At 45.1% G+C, this 23,947-nt stretch overlaps 1 protein-coding gene across 1 annotated transcript in view; it reads right to left on the bottom strand.

Annotated features, from left to right (window-relative positions):
- Positions 1–20,429: 20,429 nt before the first annotated feature.
- The window catches only part of LOC122112809 (mitochondrial intermediate peptidase), a 110,048-nt gene continuing 106,530 nt past the window's right edge, over positions 20,430–23,947 (bottom strand). Inside the window, exon 19 of the mRNA XM_042685758.1 lies at positions 20,430–20,626. Coding sequence (XP_042541692.1) covers positions 20,529–20,626 — 98 coding nt within the window. The 3' untranslated portion in view covers positions 20,430–20,528. The remainder of the gene's footprint in view (positions 20,627–23,947) is intronic.

Below are 23,947 nucleotides of genomic sequence, written 5' to 3' on the forward strand. Positions count from 1 at the left end.
AACTCTGTGTGTGTGTGTGTGTGCGCACGCGCGTGCGTGCTCATGTGAGCATGCACATGTACCAGTCTTGAACTCAGGGCTCTTAGGTAAATTAAAGCGCCAGCTGAGGAAAGAGAAAGCAGCACATGGTATTCAGGCAAGGGAAAGGTTTATTTTCGAGCTGCAGGCCGCCTCTGGTTAAGTTGGAAGCCCACACAGCAGGGATAAAAAGGGTAGAACCACAGCCCAGCCAGGACTTATCAAGGCCAGGAGGTAGGAGAAGGTGTGGCCACACCGGATGCGGATGTGACCTCAGGGAGGGAGGGAGGTGACTGCCTCCACCTGTGTTGGTTACCTAGGTGACACAGGTACTGTGTCACCTAGACTTAACCAAGAGGAGGGAGGAGTCTGCTCCACCTTCCCAGGGTGGATCTTACAGGGCCTGGAAACTGTTCCTGAGCTTTTTTGTTCAAGGCTAGCACGCTACCATTTGAGCCACACTGCTTAACTAAAGAGTCTCATGGACTTTCCTATCCAGGCTGGCTTTGAATTGTGATCCTCAGGTCTCAGCCTCGTAAGGATTATGGGGGTGAGCCATTAGCATCAGCTTAACAAATAGAACTTAAAAATGAAAAATATAGTCTAAGCCCCCTCTGTATTTGCAGGGAATTGTTTTCCAGACTTAAGCTTCCATGATCTTTAGGTCTCTTACCTAAAATGAAGTAATTGCACCTGACTTAGGCACATTCTCCTAGTAATCCCTAGATTACCTCTAATGCACAATACTATATTAAGGCTATGTAATTAGTTGCCTCATTTAGACATGTTCAATACAGATACAATTTTTTTTCAAATATGTTTTAACCCACAGTTGAGTCCATCAGCAAATGTGGCCCTAATAGGGAGGGCCAACTGTAATAAAAATGTTAAATGCAACAAATGAATACAAAGCAGAAGAAACAGCTGAAAAGGGAATCAATCCATGGGAAACCAGATCTAAGGATATATCCTAGAATGTATGAAAGAGAATTCTAATAGAAATCTATCTAATAGGAGCTTCAGAAAGAAAGGAAATAATAAAAGATAATGGGAACTGGTGACTCATGGCTGTAATCCTAACTATTCAGGGCGCTGAAATCTGAGGATCCCAGTTCAAAGCCAACATGGACAGCAAAGTCTGTAAGACTCTTATCCCCAATTGCATGCCTTAAAAAGCTGGAAGTGGAGCTATGGCTCAAGTGGTAAAGTGCCAGCCTTGATCAAAAAGAGTGTAGGGGCAGTGCCCAGGTCCTGAGTTCAAGCCTCAGTGCTGGCACACACACAAAAAGAAAAAAGAAAAAAAAAGAAAAAAGAAAAAAAAAAAAGAAAAGGAGGAGGGAACGGAAGGAAAGGGAAAGGAAGGGAAAGAAACAAATTCTCACAGTGACATGTGTCACAAAGTTTCCAAGTGCTTTCTATTGCTCAGAAGATGGACCCTGGGAAGTTAAGTCTGTGATTTTATGATTTTAAATGTAGTCTACTAAGAAAAAAGAGATTTACTCTAAACCATGAGAGAGAAATTGTTGGAATAAAGAAAAATTTTCTTAAAAATCAAAAAATGGACAGGGAAGGGAAAAAAAGAATGGTAAGTAGGAAACACAAAATAACATTATGAGTATCTTAATCACCAAAATTAACCTATCACAAAAAACCCTGAAGCTTCTAGAATAAAAGTCAACATACTATCTTTTTTATTGGCCCTAAATAGGAAAAGATTCTGTTTTCATTGGGGCGGGGGGCTGTTTTGTTTTGTTTTGTAGTGGGGCACTGTCTCTAAGCTCTTTTGCTCAAGGCTAGTGCTGGCTCTACCACTTAGAGCCACAGCTCCATTTTCATTTTTCTGGTGGTTAACTGAAGATAAGAGACTCACAGACTTTCCTGAACAGACTGGCTTTTAATTGCAATTCTCAGATCTTAGCTTCCTGAGTAGTTAAGATTACAAGTATTAGCCACTGGCACCCAGTTAATACTTGTATTAAATCCTGTACAGTGGGGTTTCAATTCAACATGTCAGTTTGTGAGTACAAGCTGAACAATGTCACCCCCTTCCATTATTCTCCCCATCTCTCCCCACCCCATCCATCGCCTCAACTTACCTGGTTCCATTTTCACACACGCACATTAGTTATGACTGCATTCTCTCACACAGGGAAAGAATTTTTTTAAGGAGACATCCAGTAGCTGAAACTCGTCATGGTCAAAGATCTTGAAAGCTGATGGAAAACATGAATATCCACTGAAATCTGTTTAGCAAATGGTTATCAGATCCTCAGAGAGGTTTCTGTAGGTACAAAATTATAGAATGGGTAACCAGGCATATCCAACATGGTGGCCTTGCTGAAAAATCCTTAAACTAGAATACGACCCTTGTAAGAGGCCAAGGTTAGATTAGGGCTGGGAAGGTCACAGCCCACAGACACTAGGTGACTGAGATCTCCCTGGGGGAAACTGGAAGGGACACAGTCAGAGGTAGGAGGGACCAAGCCAGTTACAACCTGTATTTGGGGAAGGGCCAAAATGGTACAATGGTACCCTTTCCCAAGACTCATGCCCCCAGACTCCCAGCACAAATCCTGTTGGGGTCACCTGGGTTCAAGAGCCTTCTGGCCAATGCAAATTTGGAAATTAAGCAAGGTGCTTTGCCCTTTCATTGGCTTAGTAAATCTGAACCACACAAATCTGATCCCAGATCTTGTTCAGGAAGCAGGCAGAGAGAAGAAGAATTGCTTTCTGTGGCTTTTTTGGCCTTTGGTTTTGTTTTGTTTTGTTTTTTTGGTTGGTAGTGGTGACTTTTTGTGCCAGTGCTGGAGCTTGAAGGCTTGAACTCAGGGACTGGGGAGCTGTTCCTGACCATTGTGTGTGTGTGTGTGTGTGTGTGTGTGTGTGTGTGTTGTTGTTGTTGCTGATAACTAGCACTGTATCATTTGAGCCACAGAACTGTTTATGGCCTTTTGGTGCTGGATTGGAGATAAGAGTCTCATGGACTTCCTGCCTGTGCTGGCTTTAGCTAAGCTTAAAGGTATGAGCCACCAGCGCCTGGCTTTAAGTGGATCTTAAAATATGTCATAAATGATCATTTTTACTTCCAAAGAGCTTCACATTATGAACTAATTTCATTTTCCACAGGATATTCTATAACCCACTGTTTCTGTCTAAGCAACAGCAGTTAAATTGCTTTTTTTGGGTAGATCTTAGGGCTTGAACACAGGACCTGCGCACTGTCTCTTAGCTTTTAAAATTTTTTTTTTCTCAAGACTGGTGCTCTAGCACTTGAGTCAAAGCTGCACTTGTGGCTTTTTGGTGGTTAATTGGAGATACTTTCCTGCTCCAGCTGGCTTTGAACCATGATCCTTAGATCTCAGACTCCAAAGTAGCTAGGATTATGGGCATGAGCCACCAGCACCAGGCATGGTTTTATTCTGGTGAAGTCTGTCCAAGCAGTAGTTCCGGCTTTCTGCCTTCCCCTTCTTTGTCTATGTTCCGAAGTCCACCACCTACCAACACAGTCATGCCAGCCCAACAAAGGAGGTAGAGTGGAAGGAGGGACCTGGGGCGGGGGAGGGGGGGCAGACAACCCATTAATGGAGGGTCCACCTCGATTAATGACAGATTTGCTTGGGCCTTTCCAAGGCCACTACAGTTCCTGGATCCTAGCAGGCTTTGAGACATACAGCCAGGGCAGGGAAATATGGCCCAGAGCTGGCTTTACTGTGGCCTCCTAGAACTCCAACTCCTTTTGACCTAAGGGACTTCATGTCTTCATTGGGTCTCACAAGACACAGAGTAGATACTTCTCATCTGGGATGCTGTGCCTGCTCAGTAGAGGGAAAATACTGGGTCTACTGGTTCAATAGCTCCATTAGAGTGAATGCTCAAATGAGAGACTTCAGTCCTCAGGGATGAATGTCAGGAGGTCACAGTGTGTCACCTCGTGACCTTTGACTCCTTCGTGGAAACCTGGAAAAGGGGCTCTGTTATATCATGTATAGCGACATTTGTGGAGGAGCTCTTCCTCAAATCCAAAAGTAACCCTAGTATGGTTTGAATGCAGTTTGTTTCCCAAAGGTTTACACTGGTGGGGCCTCAGTAGGAGATAATTACCTTACTAGGGCATGACTCCCAGAAGAGATTAAGGTAGTTCTTTCAGGACTTTGGGTAGTTTCCCTGAGACTGGGAAGAGCAAGCCAGGTTTCTGAACATGTTGGATGCATCCTTCTGTGTGTGGCTGGTTCTCATTTCTAGTTCTCTGCCATATGAAATAGCCGAGAGGAGAATCTGATGGGAGTCTGATTCGTCCTTCTCACTTCTTGATCCTTAACAGGATCCATTGTCAAATCTCTTAAACTCTGATCCTAATAAACTTCTCTACTTTATCAGGTTCCTAGCCTTGGGTATGTTGTTACAGCACTGGAAAATGGACTCAGCATCTCATGCTCTCATGTGACAATATTTACCTCCTGTAAAAGAGTTGGGAAACACTGTTTCTATCCATGATATAACAATGCTTCACCCACAAAGAACACAGAGTGGTCATTCTCATGGACTCAGTCTGGGTTATTTTATGTCTTCATTGACATTACTCTCTGAGGTCTTTTGACCAGCGTTGGTGGTGGGCTCTGGTGGGCAGAAGCTGGAACAACTGAGCAGGTATTTCCTGCCTGAGGCAGAAGAGGGTAATGACCACTGGACTACAAAAAGCTAATTCACTCCTGGGATGGCTATTCATTAACAAACTAAGTCAGCCTTCTACTCACATAAGAGCAGCAAAAGGCAATAATTAAGAGCAGAAAAGAAAAAAGGAGATCCTATGTGTGTGTGTGTGTGTGTGTGTGTGTGTGTGTGTGTGTGTGTGTGAAGCAATGCCAAGGAGATAAAGTATCAAAAAACACAAATCCAAAGTGCGACCTCAGGGAAATGACACAGGCCAACAAATTATATGGGAGCTTGCAATGTGATATGGCCCAAATGGCCACACAAAACACAAATAATTCTGCATCACATAGTTGAGGTATTGAGTCATGGACTAAGGAAGGGCCCTGTGAGGCCCAGGAGATAACCAGAGTCCTCAGAAAAGGAGCAAGCGTTAGATGACATGAGGTAACTTCGGGGGAAGGTGACCACAGGTTGGTCATGGACATACTAGCCAGCACAAGCCTGTCCAGATGGTGACAAAGGACATCAGAGCTAAGGGAAAGTGAGGGCCATATGGTGAGTGACAGAGTCCTGAGCAGAGCTGTGTAAGAGGAGAATCTGATGGAAACACAGGGTGTGAAAACATAGCTGGTTCCCAAGGACACTAAGGAGACCTTGGAGCCATCAGATGGTCCTTCCAGATGGAAAAACCTAAAACTTTGCAGGGAAGGTGGCCATGTCTCATGGAAGCCTAGGTTGTATGGAGTAGGTAAGGGACAAGTCTATACCATCTGTCACTCTCATGACACCATCTAGGGATGCACGGGCTCCAATTTCTCTGGATCCAGCTTTGACTTCTGTGAGATTCTTCCAGATTGGAACTATTTCTTCCTTCCTGTCCACTCTCCCTGAGATGAAGTTAGGCCTCCCCTGATAGGTTTAAAGATGGACACTGGGACCAGATCCAATATGGCAGGAGGAATGACTCTGCAAGATACATGCCCTCCAGTGCAGGGGGAAATGACTCAGCAAAACTCATCCGCCCTTTGTAGTTCATGCTCGACCAATCACAAGATTCCCTGCAGCACATATCCACTCCTCAACCAATCAGACCAGGAACATGCCATAGGGGGAAGGACACAAGGGACCCTATAAATAGCAAGTCCCAGGAACAAAGGACTATAGACCCGCACCCCCAGCTCTGGGTCCACTTCTTGAATAAGGATCCTGTTTTGTTGTTTTGCTGTTTCTTTCGTTTTCAAATAAAACTGCCATGTCTGCTTTAAACACTTTCCTGCCCTTCCTTTCCTCCTTCCTTCTTTTCTTTCCTCCTTCCTTCTTCCTTCCCTCCCTCCCTTTCTCTCTTTCTCTCTCTCTCTCCTTCCCTTCCTCCTCCCCCCTCTCTTTTGTGCTGGTTTTGGGGTTTGAACTCATGACTTGGCACTGTCCCTGAGCTTTTGTGTTTAAGACTAGCATTCTACCACTTGAGCCACAGCTCTACTTCTGGCTTTTTGGTGATTAACTGAGAATAAGAGTCTCAAGGATGTACTTGCCTGGGTTTGCTTTGAACTGAGATAATCAGATCTCAGTTTCCCAAGTAGCTAGAGTTACAAGCATTAGCCATGTATAGTATTCCGCCATTTTATATTTGAGACTTGAGCATCACAGATTTTGGTATCTGTGGGGGTCCTGGAACAAGCAAGCCCTTTTCATTACCTGGTGGTGCATACTTTCTCAGTACCTGATAGAGTGTTATCTCCTTTGCCAAGTACTTAAGAGAACCAGGAGAAATTTAGCATGGCTGGGAGGGCCCAGGGGAAAGAGGCTCAGGAGCAGAACAGGAGCCAGCAAGGACAGGAGGGAGGCACTGAGGCCTTGGTTCTCTGCAGAGTGAAATAGACAGAAGCTTTCTACACCCTCTTTTTAATTAAATTAAATCAATTAATCAATTACAAATACGTATTATACAGCCAGGCCCTGGGGGCTCATGATACTCAGGAGGCTGAGATCTGAGGATTGCCGTTCAAAGCCAACCTAATCAGGAATGTCTGTGAGACTCATCTCCAATTAAACCAGAAAGTTGGAAGTGCAGCTATGGCTCAAAGTGACAGAGTGCTAGCACTGAGCAAAAGAGCTCAGGGACAGCACTTGAGTTCAAGCCCCATGACTAACAACAGATTAAAAAAAATAAATGTAGATTGAAATCGAGAGACAGAGAGAGTGTGAGAGAGAGCAAGAGAAGAGAGATCCAGATACTAGTGGCTCATGCCTGTAATTCCAGCTACTGAGGAGGCTGAGATCTAAGCTTCAAGTTTGAAGCCAGTCTGGGCAAAAAAGTCCACAAGACTCTTATCTCTAATTAACCAGCAAAAATCCAGAAGTGGAGCTATGACTCAAGTAGTAGAGTGCCTTGAGGAAAAAAAAAAAGAGTTCAAGGCCCTGAGTACAAGTCTCAGTAATAGTGGGTGCACGTGCGTGTGCACACACACACAGACATCACTTTTTTCATTGTATTTGAAATTATTTTTCAATCATAACTTACAAAACTAAAAACATTGGTGTTTTTTTAAAGATTGCATAAATTAGCTCTAGGAAGCTATTGCTTAAACCTGGATTCATTTATGGCCTAGAGAACAAACAAAAAACAAATGTCAGAGTTTAATTAGTTGACTCATAATATGCAGAACAGTGGGGAAACTTAAGGATGAGAGAAAATGAATTCTACAAAAACAGGTCACTCCACTTGGTAAAAATGAGTCATCCAGGCAAAAATAGTTGCCTTTTTCTCGTTTGTTTGTGGTACTGGGGACCTGCCCAAGACCCATGCATGCTAGGCAAGTGCTCACTATTGAGCTGGGTCCCAGCTTCTAGACTTCACATTCAAAAGTTCATCAGAAGCCAGGTGCCAGTAGCTCACCCCTGTAATCCTAACTATTCAGAAGGCTGAGACCTTAGGATCCTGGTTCAGAGCTAGCTTGGATGGACAAATCTGAGAGACACTTTATTTCCAGTTAACCAGCAAAACACATCAAAAACCTGGAAATGGAGATGTGGCTCAAGTGGTAGAGCACCAACCTTGAGCAAAAAAGTTAAGGGAAAGCACAAGACTCAAGAGTTCAAGCCCCAGTATGGGCACAAACACACAAAGCTCATGAAGTCCTTCACCTGAAGCAAGTACCTCAGCTATCCAGTGATCTTGTCAGGCCCTTTTCCCAGAAGTACTGGGAAAGAGGTACTGTAGGGCTGAAGGACAGTAGGACTCCAAGAGGATGCCTGAGGTGGCAGGGACTGTGCTTCATGTCCGTAGCACATGTCTATTCCACAACAAGGAAGCCACTGATGGTCTTCTTTTTGTTTTTATTGGGTTACACTGCAGACAGAATAAAAAGTTACTATCAATAATTCTACTCAGGAGGCTGAAATCTGAGAATCATGGTTTAAAGCCCACCCAAGCAGATGAATCTGAGAGACTCTTATCTCCAAATAACCAGCAAAAAAAAAAAAAAAAAGCTAGATGTGTAAGTGTAGTTCAAGTAGTAGAACACTAGCCTTGAGCAAAAAATGCTGAACTAGAGCAAGAGGCCCTGAGTTCAAGCTCCTGTAACAGCAGAGTCAGCGTGTGAACAGTGCTGCGTGCGCGGCTCTGTGTTAAACTTCCCAAATGTTTTCAATCACCAGCACCATGATCTGCAGAACTCATCTTGTAACGTAGAAATGCCAAACACATTCAATAATAGCTTAGACATCATTGTTCTTTAAATGTATAATATATTCACTCGTGCTTCTTAAAAACATATCTATCTTTCCCTGAAAGTTCTATCTACTTTTTGTAATTAAGGCTAACCTCAGCAATACTGTATGCTCTGAGCCTTTGTAACATGGTCACAGTCACCTCTCTGTGGTCCTTTAATATTTTTATTTTTGTGCTAGTCCTGGGGTTTGAACTTAGGCCCTAGACACTGTTCCTTAGTGTTTTTTATGCTCAAGGTTAGTGCTCTACCACTTGAGCCACAGCTCCATTTCCAGCTTTTTGGTGATTCATTGGAGACAGGAGTTTCACAAATGTTCCTGTCCAGGCTGGCTTTGAACCATGATCCTCAGATCTCAGCCTCCTGGTGGTCCTTCTTGAAAGATTTGTCAGCTGGGGTTCCGTGAGGAGTCTTAGCTGGGCAGGGTCCCATATTCTCCACTTCCTCTAATGGCCTGCTCAGGACAGTCCCCGGTCATGTGGGCTTCACCCCTTCTGTTCTTGCAGCTGGAGGAGGATTTGGGGTTGAAGAAGAAAAGGACCTATTGCCTGATTTCAGGGTGCTTCATAGCCCAGCAAAACACTTCTCTGGGAAACTCGGTCACGGGTCTTTGGGTAGATTTCCTTCCTGCTCCGGAATTGTTCCAACAGAAATAATGAGGCCTAAGCATGTGGCACTTGAGCACAGTTCATCCCTGCAGCTCTGGACCATACCCCCATTCCATCACCAGTGCTGGGGACATGAAGGGACACAGGTGTCCAGAGAACCAGACTCCACCGTGGCCAGGCCCCATCGCTCTCACAGGCCTTTGACTCTCACTGCATCTGGCTCACAACAAAACTAAACACATCCAGAACCATCCTGAAAACTGTGTCCCACATCCTCTGCATGACCTGTGGCCTGGAAACCTGGTGGGGAAGGCAAATACAGGTTTTCTGAATACAGAGAACACATTGGATATCATCAAGGCCTGGGCAAAGTCAGCTTCTCTGCAGAAATGTGACACTCAACCCCAAATCTGCTAGGATCCAGGAAGTTGCTAGAAAGGCAGGTCTGGCCCCACCAAAAGCCTACACTGCTTCTTTCAAGAGTAACAGGACTGTCCCCAGGCCATCCATGCAGGCTCTGTAAAATCATGTGACTTTATAAAGGCCTTGGGAATTTTTTTTTCTCCAGTCCTGGGGCTTGAACTCAGAGCCTAGCACTGTCCTGAGCTTCTTTTGCTCAAGGCCAGCATTCTAACACTTGAGCCACAGTGCCACTTCTGCCTTTTTTTTGGCTTACATGGTACTAAGGAATTGAACCCATGGCTTCATTCATGCTAGGCAAACATTCTACCACTAAGCCACATTCCCAGCCTCTGGGCTTGGGCGCTGTCACTGAATTCTTCAGCTCAAGGTGCGCACGCTTGACCAAATCACCACTTCCAGTTTTCTGGTGGTTAATTGGAAATAAGAGTCTCACGGAGTTTCCTGGCTGGTTGGCTTTGAACCGTGACCCTCAGATCTTAGCCTCCTGGGTAGCTAAGGTTACAGATGTGAGCCACTGGTGCCCGGCTCATTACCATTTTTTAAAAATTATTGTCTAAGTAGTTGTACGAAGAGATTTCAATTCAACATGTCAGTTTACGAGTACAATGTCTTTGTGTATGTGCATGCACGTGCATGTCTGTCCTGGGGCTTGATCTCAGGGCCTAGGCACTGTCCCTGTGCTTTTTTGCTTAAGACTAGTGCTCTAGCACAGAGTCACAACTCCATTTCTAGCTTTTTTGGTGGTTAGAGATTAACCATGGAGTTTGCGTGCTGGGGCTGATTTGGAACCTTGATCCTCAGATCTCAACCTCCTAATTAGCTAGGATTCTAGGTGTCAATCACCAGTGCCCGGCAAGTACAATGTATGTACCTGACTCCATTTTCACATCTGTACATTGAATATTATGTCTGTACTCACCCACCTTTCCACTTTCCATTTGTCTGTCTTTACATCCTTTGACCTCTACTCCTCCACAGCACAAGTTCCAGCTTCCTGGTATTTATTTTGTTAAACTGTAAGTCTGTTGTTCATGGGAGTTGTACCATTGAAATTCTCCCCCATGTGTACCATACTTAGTCAAGTTGTGTATACTTGCGTATGACCCTGTATGTATTTTCATATATGTTTATAATTTAGATCTAACTTACATATTGAGAGAAAATATACCTCCTTCATCTCTCTTTGAGCCTGACTGACTTCACTAATACAAATTTTTTCCCAGGGTGGAGGGGGATGCATTGGAATTCTTGAAATCACTGAAAAAAAGGTTGAAGTCTGAGGAAGGGACCAGGACCCACTCTACCACAAAAGCACAAGACCTTGAGATGACAACTGTCAGGTGGGGAATTTCCAGACAAGAAGATGCAAGCATGGATGCCTTCAAGGAGGAGGAGGAGGAGGAGGAGGAAGAGGTGTGAGCAGAGCCTCTCTTCTCACTGAAGCCTAGGAATGGGAAGAGTTAAAACAGCTGCTCAAAAGGTCAGAAATTCTACACTACCCATTTCGACAACAGAATTCTTTCTGCCCACACATCCCCACTAGCCACCCAGGGACAGGCGGCATGTCCTGCCAGATGCCACTTGAAAGAGTGACTGCCAGAACTTGCTAGAACTGCAAGTCGGCAAGCTGAAAGCCTTTGATGCCTCCCCCACAGGGCCCAGAGCCCAGGACTCCCAAGCTGGAGGGGAGGGTAGGGGGAGGAGCAGCTGGTTTCCATGGCAACAAGCCCCTCCTTCACAGCATGTCAGTTTGTACAACTGTGTGCCAGGTGGTCATTAGGACTTTTCCCCAAGGCCTGCTGTCTGATGTTCTCCCTCCACCAAGGAGACACAGTGATAAAGAGATCCAGCAGGCAGGGCTCTGCCATCCAGGGGCTAATGTTGGATATGAGGCAGACAAATGAGGGAGATGATTTCTGATGTCAGCAAATGCTGTTAAGGAGACAACAAAAGCACTTAGAAAAGCTGGTGACCATGTGCATGAATCCAGATTTGGCTTACAATGGTTTGACTCACAAGGGTTCAACTTAGGATAGTTCAAAAGCACACCCACACCACCATTCCATCCTGAACTTTTAGTGAAAGATTTAGTAAAACATTTAGTAAAAGATCCTGGGGTCTGGAGGTGTGGCTCAGTAGTTTAGCATCTGCTTCATGAGAGAGTGAAGGCCTGAATTCAAACCCCAGCACTATTAAATAAGCTACAATGAAGGAGATTTTCAGTACATTAGTATAAAACAGATTTTGTTAGCAACTCAGAGGAAGCTGAGATCTGTGGGACAAGGTTCCAAGCCAGCCAGGAAAGAAAAGCTGGTGACTCTTATCTTACCTCTAATTTACCAGAAAAGGGCTGGAAGTAGAAGTGTGGCTCAAATGGTTGAATGCCAGCATTGAATGAAAATGCCAAACAAAAGAGCTTGAGGTCCTGAGTTGAAGCCCTACTACTGGCACAAAAGAATAAAGCACATGTAAGCTAAGGTGGTTTAACTGCTTTTTTCCACTTATCTTCAACTTGAGGGGAATTTTCAGGACAGTGAGATCCCCATAAAAGCCAAGGAGCTTCTGTAATGTAATAACAGAGTCCAGGACAGAAGATACTGCTCAGAGTTGATTCCTTGTGAGAAGAAACATGGAATTCTGGAGAATCTTTAAGGCCAAAAGAAAAGCGGCTAATATTCCTATGACAAGATGTGGCTTAAGCTTCCAGCTCCCAGCACAACACGGTGGAAGGTGGTGGCTGGATTCACATCTGGATTTGGTTCTGGGTTCACTTTGGGCCCCTGCCCCCAGCCTTCACAGGCCACCCTATGAGCCTCTGTGCCCAGCCTGAGATTCACAGTCATTGAACTCACCTATGTCATGTCATTCTGGAAAGGCTGGCTGACAGCCTCATGGCATATTTCAGGAGGGTTTCGCAACACTGGCGATTTGACAACCATGTGTGAATGCTGGTTAAATGGTTAAGAAGACTTTCTCCTGAGATTGGTATCTAGGCACATCAACTAGATTTAACACCACCCAGTGATCCATAGAGCAGCTGCACTGGTGGAGAGGCTGACCACATGACCACAAATCTTCTAACAGTCTGGGAGTCCCAGCCGGCTTTGGGTGGTCAGTGTCTGGAAAGTCTAGGCCGGAAGAGGCTGAGAGACCAGGCCTTTCTTTTCCCCACCCCCAGCTTCCCACTGGAAGGAGTCATTACCACAGCCAAACTAGCTCCACTGGGATTTCCTCCACAGGTCTTTAATTGTGAAAACCACCTTCTTTATTGTGGGCAAGCCAAAACTTTTTTCTTTTTTTTAAGTGGTACTGGGGTTTGAACTCGGGGCCCCATTCTTGCCAGTCACCCTACTGCTGAGCCACACCCCTGCCCCTTTTTTAGCACATGCCCACCACATCAGGACTGCAATCCTATTTTGTATTTCCTGCCTTTGCTGAAATGACAGGTTCATGCCATGACATCCAGCTTCTTCTGTTTGCATGGAGTCTTGTGAACCTTGCTTTGCCAAGGTTGATCTGGCACTGGGATCCTCCAGACTGTAGAACGCCTTGTAGCTGGGATGACAGGTTCATGCTGCACAGCTATTGGTTGAGAAGGTAGAGGAGGGGTGTCCTGAAGTTTTTGGCCAGGGCTGGCCTTATACAATGATCCTCTTGATCTCAGTCTGACTTGTAGCTGTAAGCTGGGATGAGACATAAGGCACTGTGCTTTGGATGTGTTGATTCTTAGTTGCCTAGGAAATGAATTACGTGTTTGTGTGTGCATGTGCATGCTAGTCCTGGGGCTTGAACTTAAGGCCTGGGTGTTGTCCCTGATCATTTTGTTGTTATTGTTATTCAAGGCTAGCACTCTACCAGTTGAGCCACAGCTCTACTTCCAGGTTTTTGCTAGTTCATTGGAGATAGAGTCTCACTGACTTTCCTGCCTAGGCTAGCTTTGAATAAGGTTTAGGTTTATAGGCATGAATCACCAGGACCTGGCCCTAGAAAGTAAATTTTAAAGTGGTAGAATGTGACAAAATAGATGAGACTCAGGAAGAACTGTCCAAGAACAGCACAGCTCAAATGTTACTTCCCAGATCTATCCTGGGTTGAAATGATCTACCACTTTTGAGCAGGTAGAAGTACTGTACTTTTCAGAAAAGTTGTCTGTTCGTTGTTTAAGGCACTTAACCTACTACCTCACAGGTCTTCTGGGATTTGGCCTTGCTCATTCTCTTTGCCACGCTAGGACCCTGTCTTTTGCCCCAACAGGCCTCTCAAACCCTGCCCTCCGCTTTGCCCTTTCAGGCCTGACTGGAACTTGTGGCTAGGCTGTCTCATCCCTCAGCAATGGCCACCGTCAGGTCTAGACACCTCCAGGAGCTGTGTCTGAGCACCGTGCTACAGTACCTCCTTGTTCTTAGTCCTGCTACTGGTCAGTTCTTCCTGAGCTTGGTGAAAGCTTACCTCCTCCATCATGGAGCCATCAGGTCTTCTCTTGACTCTCCCTCTCTGCCATGGTGCAGTGAGTGCCAGGAGGATGCTGAAGCTTACAGTTTGCCTCTAGAACTTTCTATCCAGATAACGACTTGGAATGTATTTTGGAGTCAGTGAGGTACTTGAGGATGTTTGTTCCCCACAGGACCTGGCAGGGGATGCCCTCCCCCTCTGTGACCACAGGTCATCATGAGACAGCAAACAATGCTTCTTATGAATACGGGGGATCACAAACACTTTTTTTTCTCTAGTGTTTGTCTTTCTCCTAATCCCTAAGAAAAATTCTAGGCAAATTAAATCGAACAGTTTATTGCTTCTTGGTCTTTTTGCTGAGATCGAATTTAAAGATAACAATGTTTACTTGTGGATTGGGTAAGGTGGGCAGGGAGTGTTTATTGGCACAGCAGAGAAGTAAAAAAAAAAAAAAAAGAAAGAAAGAAAGAAAGGTCTTGATTGGGTGCAGCTACACATTTACCTTATTTGGACCTCTTCTGACCACTTAACAACCTGTTATTGGCTGAAGCTTAGATGGTTATGATTGGTTAAAATTTATCTATCTGTTACAAAAAAATATCCTGATGGACTTCTTTGGTGGAACTTGAATATAGAGACAACCAATGGTTAATGCTTGCTTTTACTCAAAGCCCACAATATGAACCGGGTACATACAGGTACACACAAAAATACCCAAGTCCATGCACATACAAGCATACATATCTACTTGCTCATACAAACACACATACATGTACATACATGCACCCACACCATGCATATACATGCACGTGCACATGCCTGTGCAATGAACAATATACATGTGTACATATGCACAGGTACACAAGTTCATGCACACATCAGCATACACACAAAGCACACATGAACATATACATGCACACTATATGTACACAAACACACATGCACACATGCATACCATACCGGCACACATATGCATAGTGGCATGGTGCTCAAAGGTCTTCACTGGAAGTCTCAGGAATCTCAAGCGTGGTCTGAGATCCCAATAGTATGAAGTCACCAGGATCATTTCCAGTAGGTACCACAGCCTTGTCTCAGAACAACCCCAGAAAGACCAAAGCCCACGGAGTCTGCTTGGGAGGCAGAGTGCCACATACCCCTCTGGAAATCAGAAGCTCGCTGAGGACTGGTAGGAGAGTATGTGTGCACACAATATCACTTAAAATATTAGAGCCAGGTGCCATTTGCTTATGCCTGTAATTTTAGCAACTTAGAAGACTGAGATCTGAGGATCACCATTCAAAGTCAGCTCAGAAGGAAAGTCTGTGACACTCTTTATCTAGCTAACTAGCAAAAAGCTGGTAGTGGAGCTGTGGCTCAAGTGGCAGAGTGCCAGCCTTGAGAAAAAAGCTAAGAGATAGTGCCCAGGACCTGAGTTCAAGCTTCAGGATTGGTACATGCATGTGTGCACATGCACATGCATGCACCCCCACACCCCCACACAAAGCTGTGCCCCAAAGCCCATCCATGTCGTTACAGGGCAGGGATACAAAGCCATCACTGGTAGTGTCCATTTTAGATGGAGGTAAGATAAGGCAGGCTTCTTACTCACTTGCTGAGGAACAGCTGTGGGTACCACAGAGTCAGGCTCTTCTCTGAGGGTTGGAGGTTGGAGATTGCACCGAGCAGATCCCGAGCTCTCCCTTTAGCAGGGAGGGCACTGTGACCAAGCATTGAAAGGAATTCTGGCAGTGATTTCAGACTCTAGCAGGGCTGAGTGCCCTGAAAGGAGTCCATGAGGCAGGAGAGAAGAAGGTACCCACCCATGTAGTCTTGGCGAGACCCCGGGGGCCAAGCATGAGGACAGATGGGGGGCATTAGAACAGAGCCTGAAAAATGAGGACTCCTTTTGGATTGGGATGAAGGAAAAGAAAAGAGGAAGAAAGCCAGTGTGGAGATACAGGAAATGGGGGGAGCCAGGGAAGTGGTGGATCAAGGGAGTGCTTCTGGATGAGGCTGCCCCAGCCACCCATTCCCACAATGCGAGAGCACAGGCACGTCCTCCTTCCATGCCACCACCATGCTCACCTGTGTTGTGTCTGCTTGGAAATGGCTCTGCTCCCCTACATCTTGTCCTGGAGGGCAGCAACAGGCTTCTGGGACCCTGCATATAGGTACTTGTGGCGACCTGGGGGAAGGGAAACAGTCCTCCAGTGTTGGAGTTGGATGCATATATGAGGGAGTTGGGGCTTTCTGGAACCCCAATGTGGATGTGACACGCACACCCGGTGCCAGGTGGTAAATCATCAACTCTGTAAACAATGAAATGTGTAAACCAATAAGCTTGCTCCTGTTGTCTGTGGCAGGGATTTCCTGCAACGAGGGAGAGGAAAATCTAGTCCACAGTGTTCATGAAAACCCTCTGTGGCCAGCCTTCTATTCATCCATCTGTCCATCCATCCATCTGTCTCTCTCTCACACACCCCATATGATATACACTTGTATATACAAGTGTACAGCCTGGAACAGGACTGGGCTAGGCTGGGGTCCCTCTTGCTGTAGGACACCCCTGGGCCACTGGAGTGAAATCCAAGACTTTTGCAAAGGTGGCTGCTGAGATGAAAGGGCCATAAGTGGAATCAGCCAAATAGGTGGCAAAGACAGACAGGCTGTCTGTCTGAGGATTACAGTTTGAAGCCAGCCCAGGTAAGAAATTCTTTATTTCTCATTAGCTACCAGATGCCAGAAGTGGGACTGTGGCTCAAGTGGTAGAGGGCACTTTTCACTTTAGTGAAAAAGGATAGCAAGCTGGGCGCTGTTGGCTCATGCCTGTAATCCTAGCTACTCAGGAGACTAAGATCTGAGGATCACGGTTCAAGTCTGTGAGACTCTTATCTCCAATTAACCACTAGAAATCCAGAAGTAGGCTGTGGCTCATAGTAGAACACTAGCTTTGAGTTGAAGAGCTGAGGGACAACACCCAGGCCCAGAGTTCAAGCCCCATGACCGAAAAAAAAAAAAAAAGGATAGCAACCAAGCCCACACATTTTATTCTCAATTCACCAAATAGCATTTATTCATGGATTATCAGCTCTAAGCTGGTGCTGGGTTGGGCACACTAGAGTACACAAGAAGTTAGTGACTGATTCTTGTGTTTGCTCCTCCTGCCTTCATCTCAGAGTGCTGGAACTGGCTCAAATTCATGCCCTCAGCTCCCTTCACCCCCTCAGCTTGTGTTCTGGGCATCTTGGACACTTCTGATCCTTTCTGCTGTCCATAATGCTGTGGTTTGGGTTCTCTTCATTTCTTATCTTCCTCTTTAGTTTATATGTCTTATTTTTTTTTTTTTTGTCGGTCGTGGGGCTTGAACTCTGGGCCTGGGCGCTGTCCCTCAGCTCTTCAGCTCAAGGCGAGCGCTCTACCACTTGAGCTACAGCGCCACTTCCGGTTTTCTGGTGGTTTATTGGAGATAGGAGTCTCACGGTCTTTCCTGCCCGGGCTGGCTTTGAACCGAGATCCTCAGATCTCAGCCTCCTGAGTAGCTAGGATTACAGGCGTGAGCCACCAGCGCCCGGCTTATATGTCTTATTTTTTTTTGCTGTATTCTTTATGGATTTCAACTTCATACTTTGTTCTTATTGTTGTTTGTTTTCAGATCTCAAGAATACCGTGAATTTTTTCTCCTTGTGTTTTAGTTCCTTTAAAAAGTAATATTCAGGGCTGGAAATGTGGGTTAGTGGTAGAGTGCTTGCCTAGCACTGGGTTCAATTCCTCAGTAATACAAAAACAGAAAAGGCCAGAAGTGGCACTGGCTCAAGTGGTAGAGTACTAGCCTTGAGCAAATAAAGCTCAGGGACAGTGCTCGGATCCTCAGTTTAAGCCCCAGGGGAAAAAAAAAGTAATTTTCAGCTGAGCACTGATTGCTCACACCTGTAATCCCAGCTACTCAGCACGCTGAGATCTGATGATCACAGATCAAAGCTAGCTTGGGCAGGAAACACCATGGGACTCTCTTTTCCACTTAACCCCAAAAAGCTGGAGGCAGAGGTATGGTACAGCACTAGTCTTGAGCACAAAAGCTCAGTGATAGTACACAGGTCCTGAGTTCAAGCCCTAGGCCTTGGAAGATTTGGGAAGGGGCAAGGGAAAGGAGGGGACAGAGGGGGACTATGACTTTAACGCATTGTGTGCATGAATGGACTTGATGGACTTGTTAAAATGAAAGCCTGCTGCATAACCAATGTCAACTTTTTTTTTTTGGGGGGGGGGGGGGGAGGGCTGGTTGTGAGGCCTGAACTCGGCCTGGGAGCTGTCCTCAGCTCTTCAGCTTAAGGCAAGCAATCTACCACTTGATAGCACCACTTCTGGCTTTTTTTCCTTATGTGGTGCCGAGGAATTGAAGCCAGGGCCTCATGCAAGGCAAGCACTCTACCACTGAGCCACCTTCCCATCCCCCAATGTCAAGTTTTAACAAAAGTAACTCTCAAAGATGGCGCTTCTATCAGCTTCTAGGTAATATTTCCCTATCCTTTTCTGAGGAATGTTGGAACAGGCTCTCCACAGATTTTCTGTTATGCTCACTGACTGTCAGATGAAAGAAGGATTGACAGACATGCGGAATTTGTCACTGTGTGCCATCCCAGAGTTGGTTAAATAAAGCACCTTTTCACATTTCCCAGTAACTGACTGGCATTGCCCAGAATGGAACTGGCACCTGTTAGTGCAGGAATGTGAGGATAAGATCTTACCTTCCCTTAGCATTTCACTGAGAATAAACGGACAGTAAACAGTCGATCCCTCCCCAGGTGCTGGCAGTGGGGCTCTTCCAGTTGCCAATAGCAACCACAGCCCTGCCTGCCCTGCTGACTTTGCTTTGGGCACAGAGCAGCCTCACAGCCAGGCTCACTCTGCTTCTTGCCCAGGTGTTTCCGAGGGTTCAAGAAAACCTCAGGTGGTGGTGGGGGAAGGGGAGAGAAGAGAGGCAAACTATGGGGCTGCAGCTGCTGAGAAAGCTGACCTCCAGCCAGGCTATGCTCCTGTAGCTGCAAACCTTGATTTTTACACGTGTGTGCAGGCAGGGAGGGAGGAGGACAAGGAGAAACACCTCCATCCTAGGAGACTTAGAATTGGCAGCTCTCCCAGCTGGTCCTACCTGGTCATGAGCTGGTGGAAACCCCTTCATCTTCTCGTTGAAGAAGTTGGATGTGTGTCCATGTTTGGGAGATTTTCAATGGCTCTCCTGTGCCTGGTCATTTAGTTAGAAGCAGGAAGAAGCCACTTAAATGGAAAAGCCTTAATTAATGTTAAGAAACTCCACACAGTGACTTCTTTCCTGTGGTAACTTAAGACTGCAGCAGGGAAAAGCAGATAAAAGCAGAGAAGGTTTGAATCCAGTGTTGCCTGACCTTCAAAGCCAGATGATAACAGGAATTCAAGGCCTCTGTTCGCTAAGCACATCTGTGCAGCATCTAAGTGCATGAAGAAGAGAATGCAAATAGACAACGCAGACCCTACAACAGTGGTTTTAAAAAATGATAATAAAAAAGCTGGGTACTGGTGGCTCACGCCTGTAATCCTAGATACTACGGAGGCTGAGATCTGAGGATTGTAGTTTGAAGCCAGCCAGAGCAGGAAAGTCTGAGACTTATCTCCAGTTAACTACCAAAAAGCCAGAAGTAGAGCTGTGTCTCAAATGGTAGAGGGTTAGCCTTGAACACACAAAAAAAGCTCAGGGACAGTGCCCAGACCCTGAGTTCAAGCCCCAGGGCTGGCACCAAAATAAAAAAAGGTAATCAGCCAAGTGCTTGTGACTCTTGAGGCTGAAATTTGAGGATTATAGTTTGAAGGCATCCCTGGAACGAAAAACCATGAAACTCTTATCCTCAATTAAGCACCAAAAGAGAAAGTTGAGGTGTAGGTAGTAGAGCTCCAGTCTTGAGCAAAAAAGCTAAGTGAGAGCATGAAGCCTTATGTTCAAGTTCTAGTACTGGCACCAAAAAAAAAAAAAAGAAGAAAGAAAGAAAGAAAGGAAGAAAGAAAAAGAAAGAAAGAAAGAAAGGAAGGAAGGAAGGAAGAAAAAAGAAAGAAAAGAAAAAGAACCATTCTTCAAAAACCTTGGCATGACTTTTTTTTTTTTTTTTGCCAGTCCTGGGGCTTGAACTCAGGGCCTAAACACTGTCCCTGAGCTTCTTTTGCTCAAGGCTAACACTCTACCACCTAAGCCACAGTACCACTTCAAGCTTTCACCACTTCTGGGTTTTTTCCCTTTTTATGTGGTACTGAGGAATCGAACCCAGAGCTTCATGCATGCTAGGCAGGACACATTCCAAGACCCTTGGCATGACTTTTCTAAAGACAGTTTCCATTTGTTATACACAGAAATAATTTTACTTGTCCTAGTTTCTAATAAGTTAAAGATCAGCAGAAAGGGGACTAGCTCTAAAGAGAGAACCAGGATAACAACCATACAATGCCCAAACCTGGGCTTATCACCACCGTGTGGAAATTTCACTGGGATCAAAACTTGCTAAGCAGGTGACAAACCAGTCGGTATAATTCAAACAGATTATTTATTCCAAGTCCCATCCATTTAAAGTAATATCAAACCACATAACCTGAGTTAAAAGCCAGTTCATTACTTCAGAACCTATTATTCAGAATCCATGAGGAAAGTTTCGAAGTCCAGATCCAAGTCAGAAACGAGAGCGCCCACAAAGTCATCGATGGAAGGGCTCTTCTGGAGCATACCTATGACCAAAGGGAGCAGAGTCAGCAACACGGGAGTGACAGGACACAGATCCAAAACGGCATGCCACAAGACAGGACAGGGATGGGGGGGATGGGGATGGGAACTGGGACTGAGATGGGGGAGGCAGATAGGTTTACTCTGGCTGTATAACTTGAATATGAGGATATTTCATAACCTTGTAGGCCTTGACTCTATTCATGACTAGAAAACATTTGTACTTTCTAATCAACACTTACGTTACAGATTAAGCCCTAACTATACTTCCCACAAATTTTTTTTCCCACAAAATACCTGTCACTGCAGGTAGTACTGTCTACTTCAAATGATGTTAAAAGGTTCAATATTTTTTTTAGTTATCTTTGAGATGACTCAGAATTTTCTTTCTTTTTTTTTTGTATCAGTAGTGTGGCTTGGACTCAGGGATTCATGCTCTCACTTGGATTTTTAATTCAAGGCTAGTATTCAACCATTTGAGTCATACCTAACTTCTGGTTTTTGAGTGGTTAACTGGAGATAAGTCTCACACTTTTCTGCCCAAGCTGGCATTGAACTTTGGTATTCAGATCTTAGGATCCTGAGTTCCTAGGATTACTGGTGTGAGCCACTGGCACACAGCCAAGTATTAATTCTTTGCAAAAATCTTGTATCAGAATCAAGTTAGTTTTTCCTCCATATTCCTTTGTCTTTGAGAACTATCTTTGTACCTTATGAATTGTTCAATGAAGAATTGTTCAATGAAGAACCAGCTCAAAAATATACTTCTGTATGTACTGTATGCTGAGTACTGATTGGAAAGCTTCTAAGACTCTTATCTCCAATTAACCACCAAAAAGCTCAAAGTACAGGGCTGGGAAGGTGGCTCAGTGGTAGATCGCTTGCCTTGCATGCATGAGGCCCTGAGTTCAATTCCTCAGCACCACATAAGCAAAAAAGAAAAAAGCCTGAAGTAGCGCTGTGGCTCAAGTGGTAGAGTGCTAGCTTTGAGTTGAAGAACTGAGGGACAGCGCCCATGCCCAGAGTTCAGGCCCCACGACTGGACCAACCCCCCCCCCCCAAAAAAAAAAAACAAAAAACAAAAAGCTCAAAGTACAAAGTATGGCTCAAGTGTACCAGCACACACACACACACACACACACACACACACACACACACACACACACACACACACACACACCCCACACACACACAGCTGTCTGTAAAGACTAGTTGTTTTTTGTCGGTCGTGGGGCTTGAACTCTGGGCCTGGGCGTTGTCCCTCAGCTCTTCAGCTCAAGGCGAGCGCTCTACCACTTGAGCTACAGAGCCACTTCCAGTTTTCTGGTGGTTTATTGGAGATAGGAGTCTCACGATCTCTCCTGCCCGGGCTGGCTTTGAACCGTGATCCTCAGATCTCAGCCTCCTGAGTAGCTAGGATTACAGGCGTGAGCCACCAGTGCCCGGCTGTAAAGACTTCTTAAAAAGATTTCTTGGACTACAGTTTTAAACAAAAAAGTTGAGTAATTTTAATAACTTTGAAATATTTGGTTATGGAATTGTGTGTAGCATTAGAAGGCTTCTCTTTGTAAAATGTATGCAATAAAACTTCAAAAACTAAAAAATAAAGAGAAGTCACTAAAAAGCTCTGGTAGCAGAACTTCCTCATTTAATAATATAGGAGGTTGCTGTAAATAAAGAGGCAGCAAGAAAGAAGTAGAAGATACAGTGGAACACAGTCAGGCAGGGGGCTGACATAGGCATGTTTGTAGTGAAAGGGTAAAGTGATATCACCTTTAGAAAAAAGTCCAGGAGTTTCTTATAAACTAAACACCCCTCCACCCTATCACCCAGATATTTTGTCCCTAGGTATTTGCCTAAAGAGAAGGAAAGCACATTTCAACAGGGAAAGGACTTGTATATAACCAGACAGGAAACAGACATACTGCTATGCCCCCCAAAATGGAATACTGCTCACCAGTAAGAAGGAACAAACCAGTTGGATACCTGTGGCTCATAACTATAATCTTAGCTACTCAGGATGATGTGATCTAAGGACTTGAGAATCTGGGTTCAAAGCCAACCTGAGCAGACAAATTTGAGAGAGTCTTATCTCCAGTGAACCAGCAAGAAGCCAGAAGTGGGGTTGTGGCTTAAGTGATGGAGTGTAGGCCTTGAGTGAAAGTGCCAAACAAGAATTCAAGTCCCTGAATTCAAACCCAGTAATGGCACAACAACCCAAACAAAAGACAGCAATTAATAGAAAGGAGGGGAGAAACATAGTGTTCATGGGTGTAGGGGACAGGATTTGAGCAGAAACCTGAGAGAATGGGGAGGATTTAGGTCCGGATTTGGGCCATCTAAGGGAAGGGACAACGTAAGATCCATGGGTTCCAGGATGAGTTCACTATGTGGCCATACTACAGCTGTGAGCTCAGCACCATGCGTAAGTACAGAATCCAGCCATATCTTTGTCTAAAACCCAGAAAATTTTAGCTGGGCATTGATGGCTCAGGCCTGTAATCCTAGTTATAGAAGAGCCCATGAGATTCTTATCTCCAATTAAGCAGCAAAACAAGCTGGAAATGGAGGTGTGGTTCAAATGGTAGAATGCCAGCCTTGAGTGAAAAAGCCAAGAGAGAACACAAGGCCCTGAGTTCAAGCCTCAGTACTGGCACACTGACGAGCACGCATGTGAGCGCACATGTGTGCACATGTGCCCCCCGCCCCGCCCCCCAGCACAGTGCGCCTCGCTCTTTGCCCCACAAACGCCCTGTTAGACATGCAGCTAATGCAGTCATGGGCAAGCAGGATTAAAAGCAATTGCTTGGCAGTGGGAGTAGGCCTCTAAACCAACCTCTGCAAAGGCAGAATCTTTTTTCTGGCTCCTTCACTAAGCACCCTAGGGTGAAATGGCTTGTGTATTGTTTCGCTTTGAGCCTCTAGAGGATTACCGGGGCAATTAAAAAACATTAGAATGATGTGAAGCCTTCAAAGAGTTACCTCTCCCCCTTGGATCTATTTCATATATTGCTTAATGCCAAGGATGTCCAATAAAGTAAATTTGTGGTTATGTTTGATCAAAGTTTAGTGAAAGACATGGAAAGATCAGTGATGGGACTATAAACAGAACTGAGCTGAGGGGTTTTCCATTCGTCTAGTCATTCATTTCCTCGCTGGACCTGAGTGCCTAACGTCAATTAAAAATTGACAATAAGTAAATAAATAATTAGGGATTATTTATTTGGAAGGCATTATGCATAAAGATTATCAAAATAGAGTCACTTGGGAACTTGTTAGAAATGTCGATTCTCCCCTCTTCTCTACCACTGAGGTGCTGGGGAATT

This window comes from Dipodomys spectabilis, unplaced genomic scaffold (assembly GCF_019054845.1).
Source record: "Dipodomys spectabilis isolate Male_0828 unplaced genomic scaffold, ASM1905484v1 ptg000095l, whole genome shotgun sequence".
NCBI classification, from domain to species: domain Eukaryota; kingdom Metazoa; phylum Chordata; class Mammalia; order Rodentia; family Heteromyidae; genus Dipodomys; species Dipodomys spectabilis.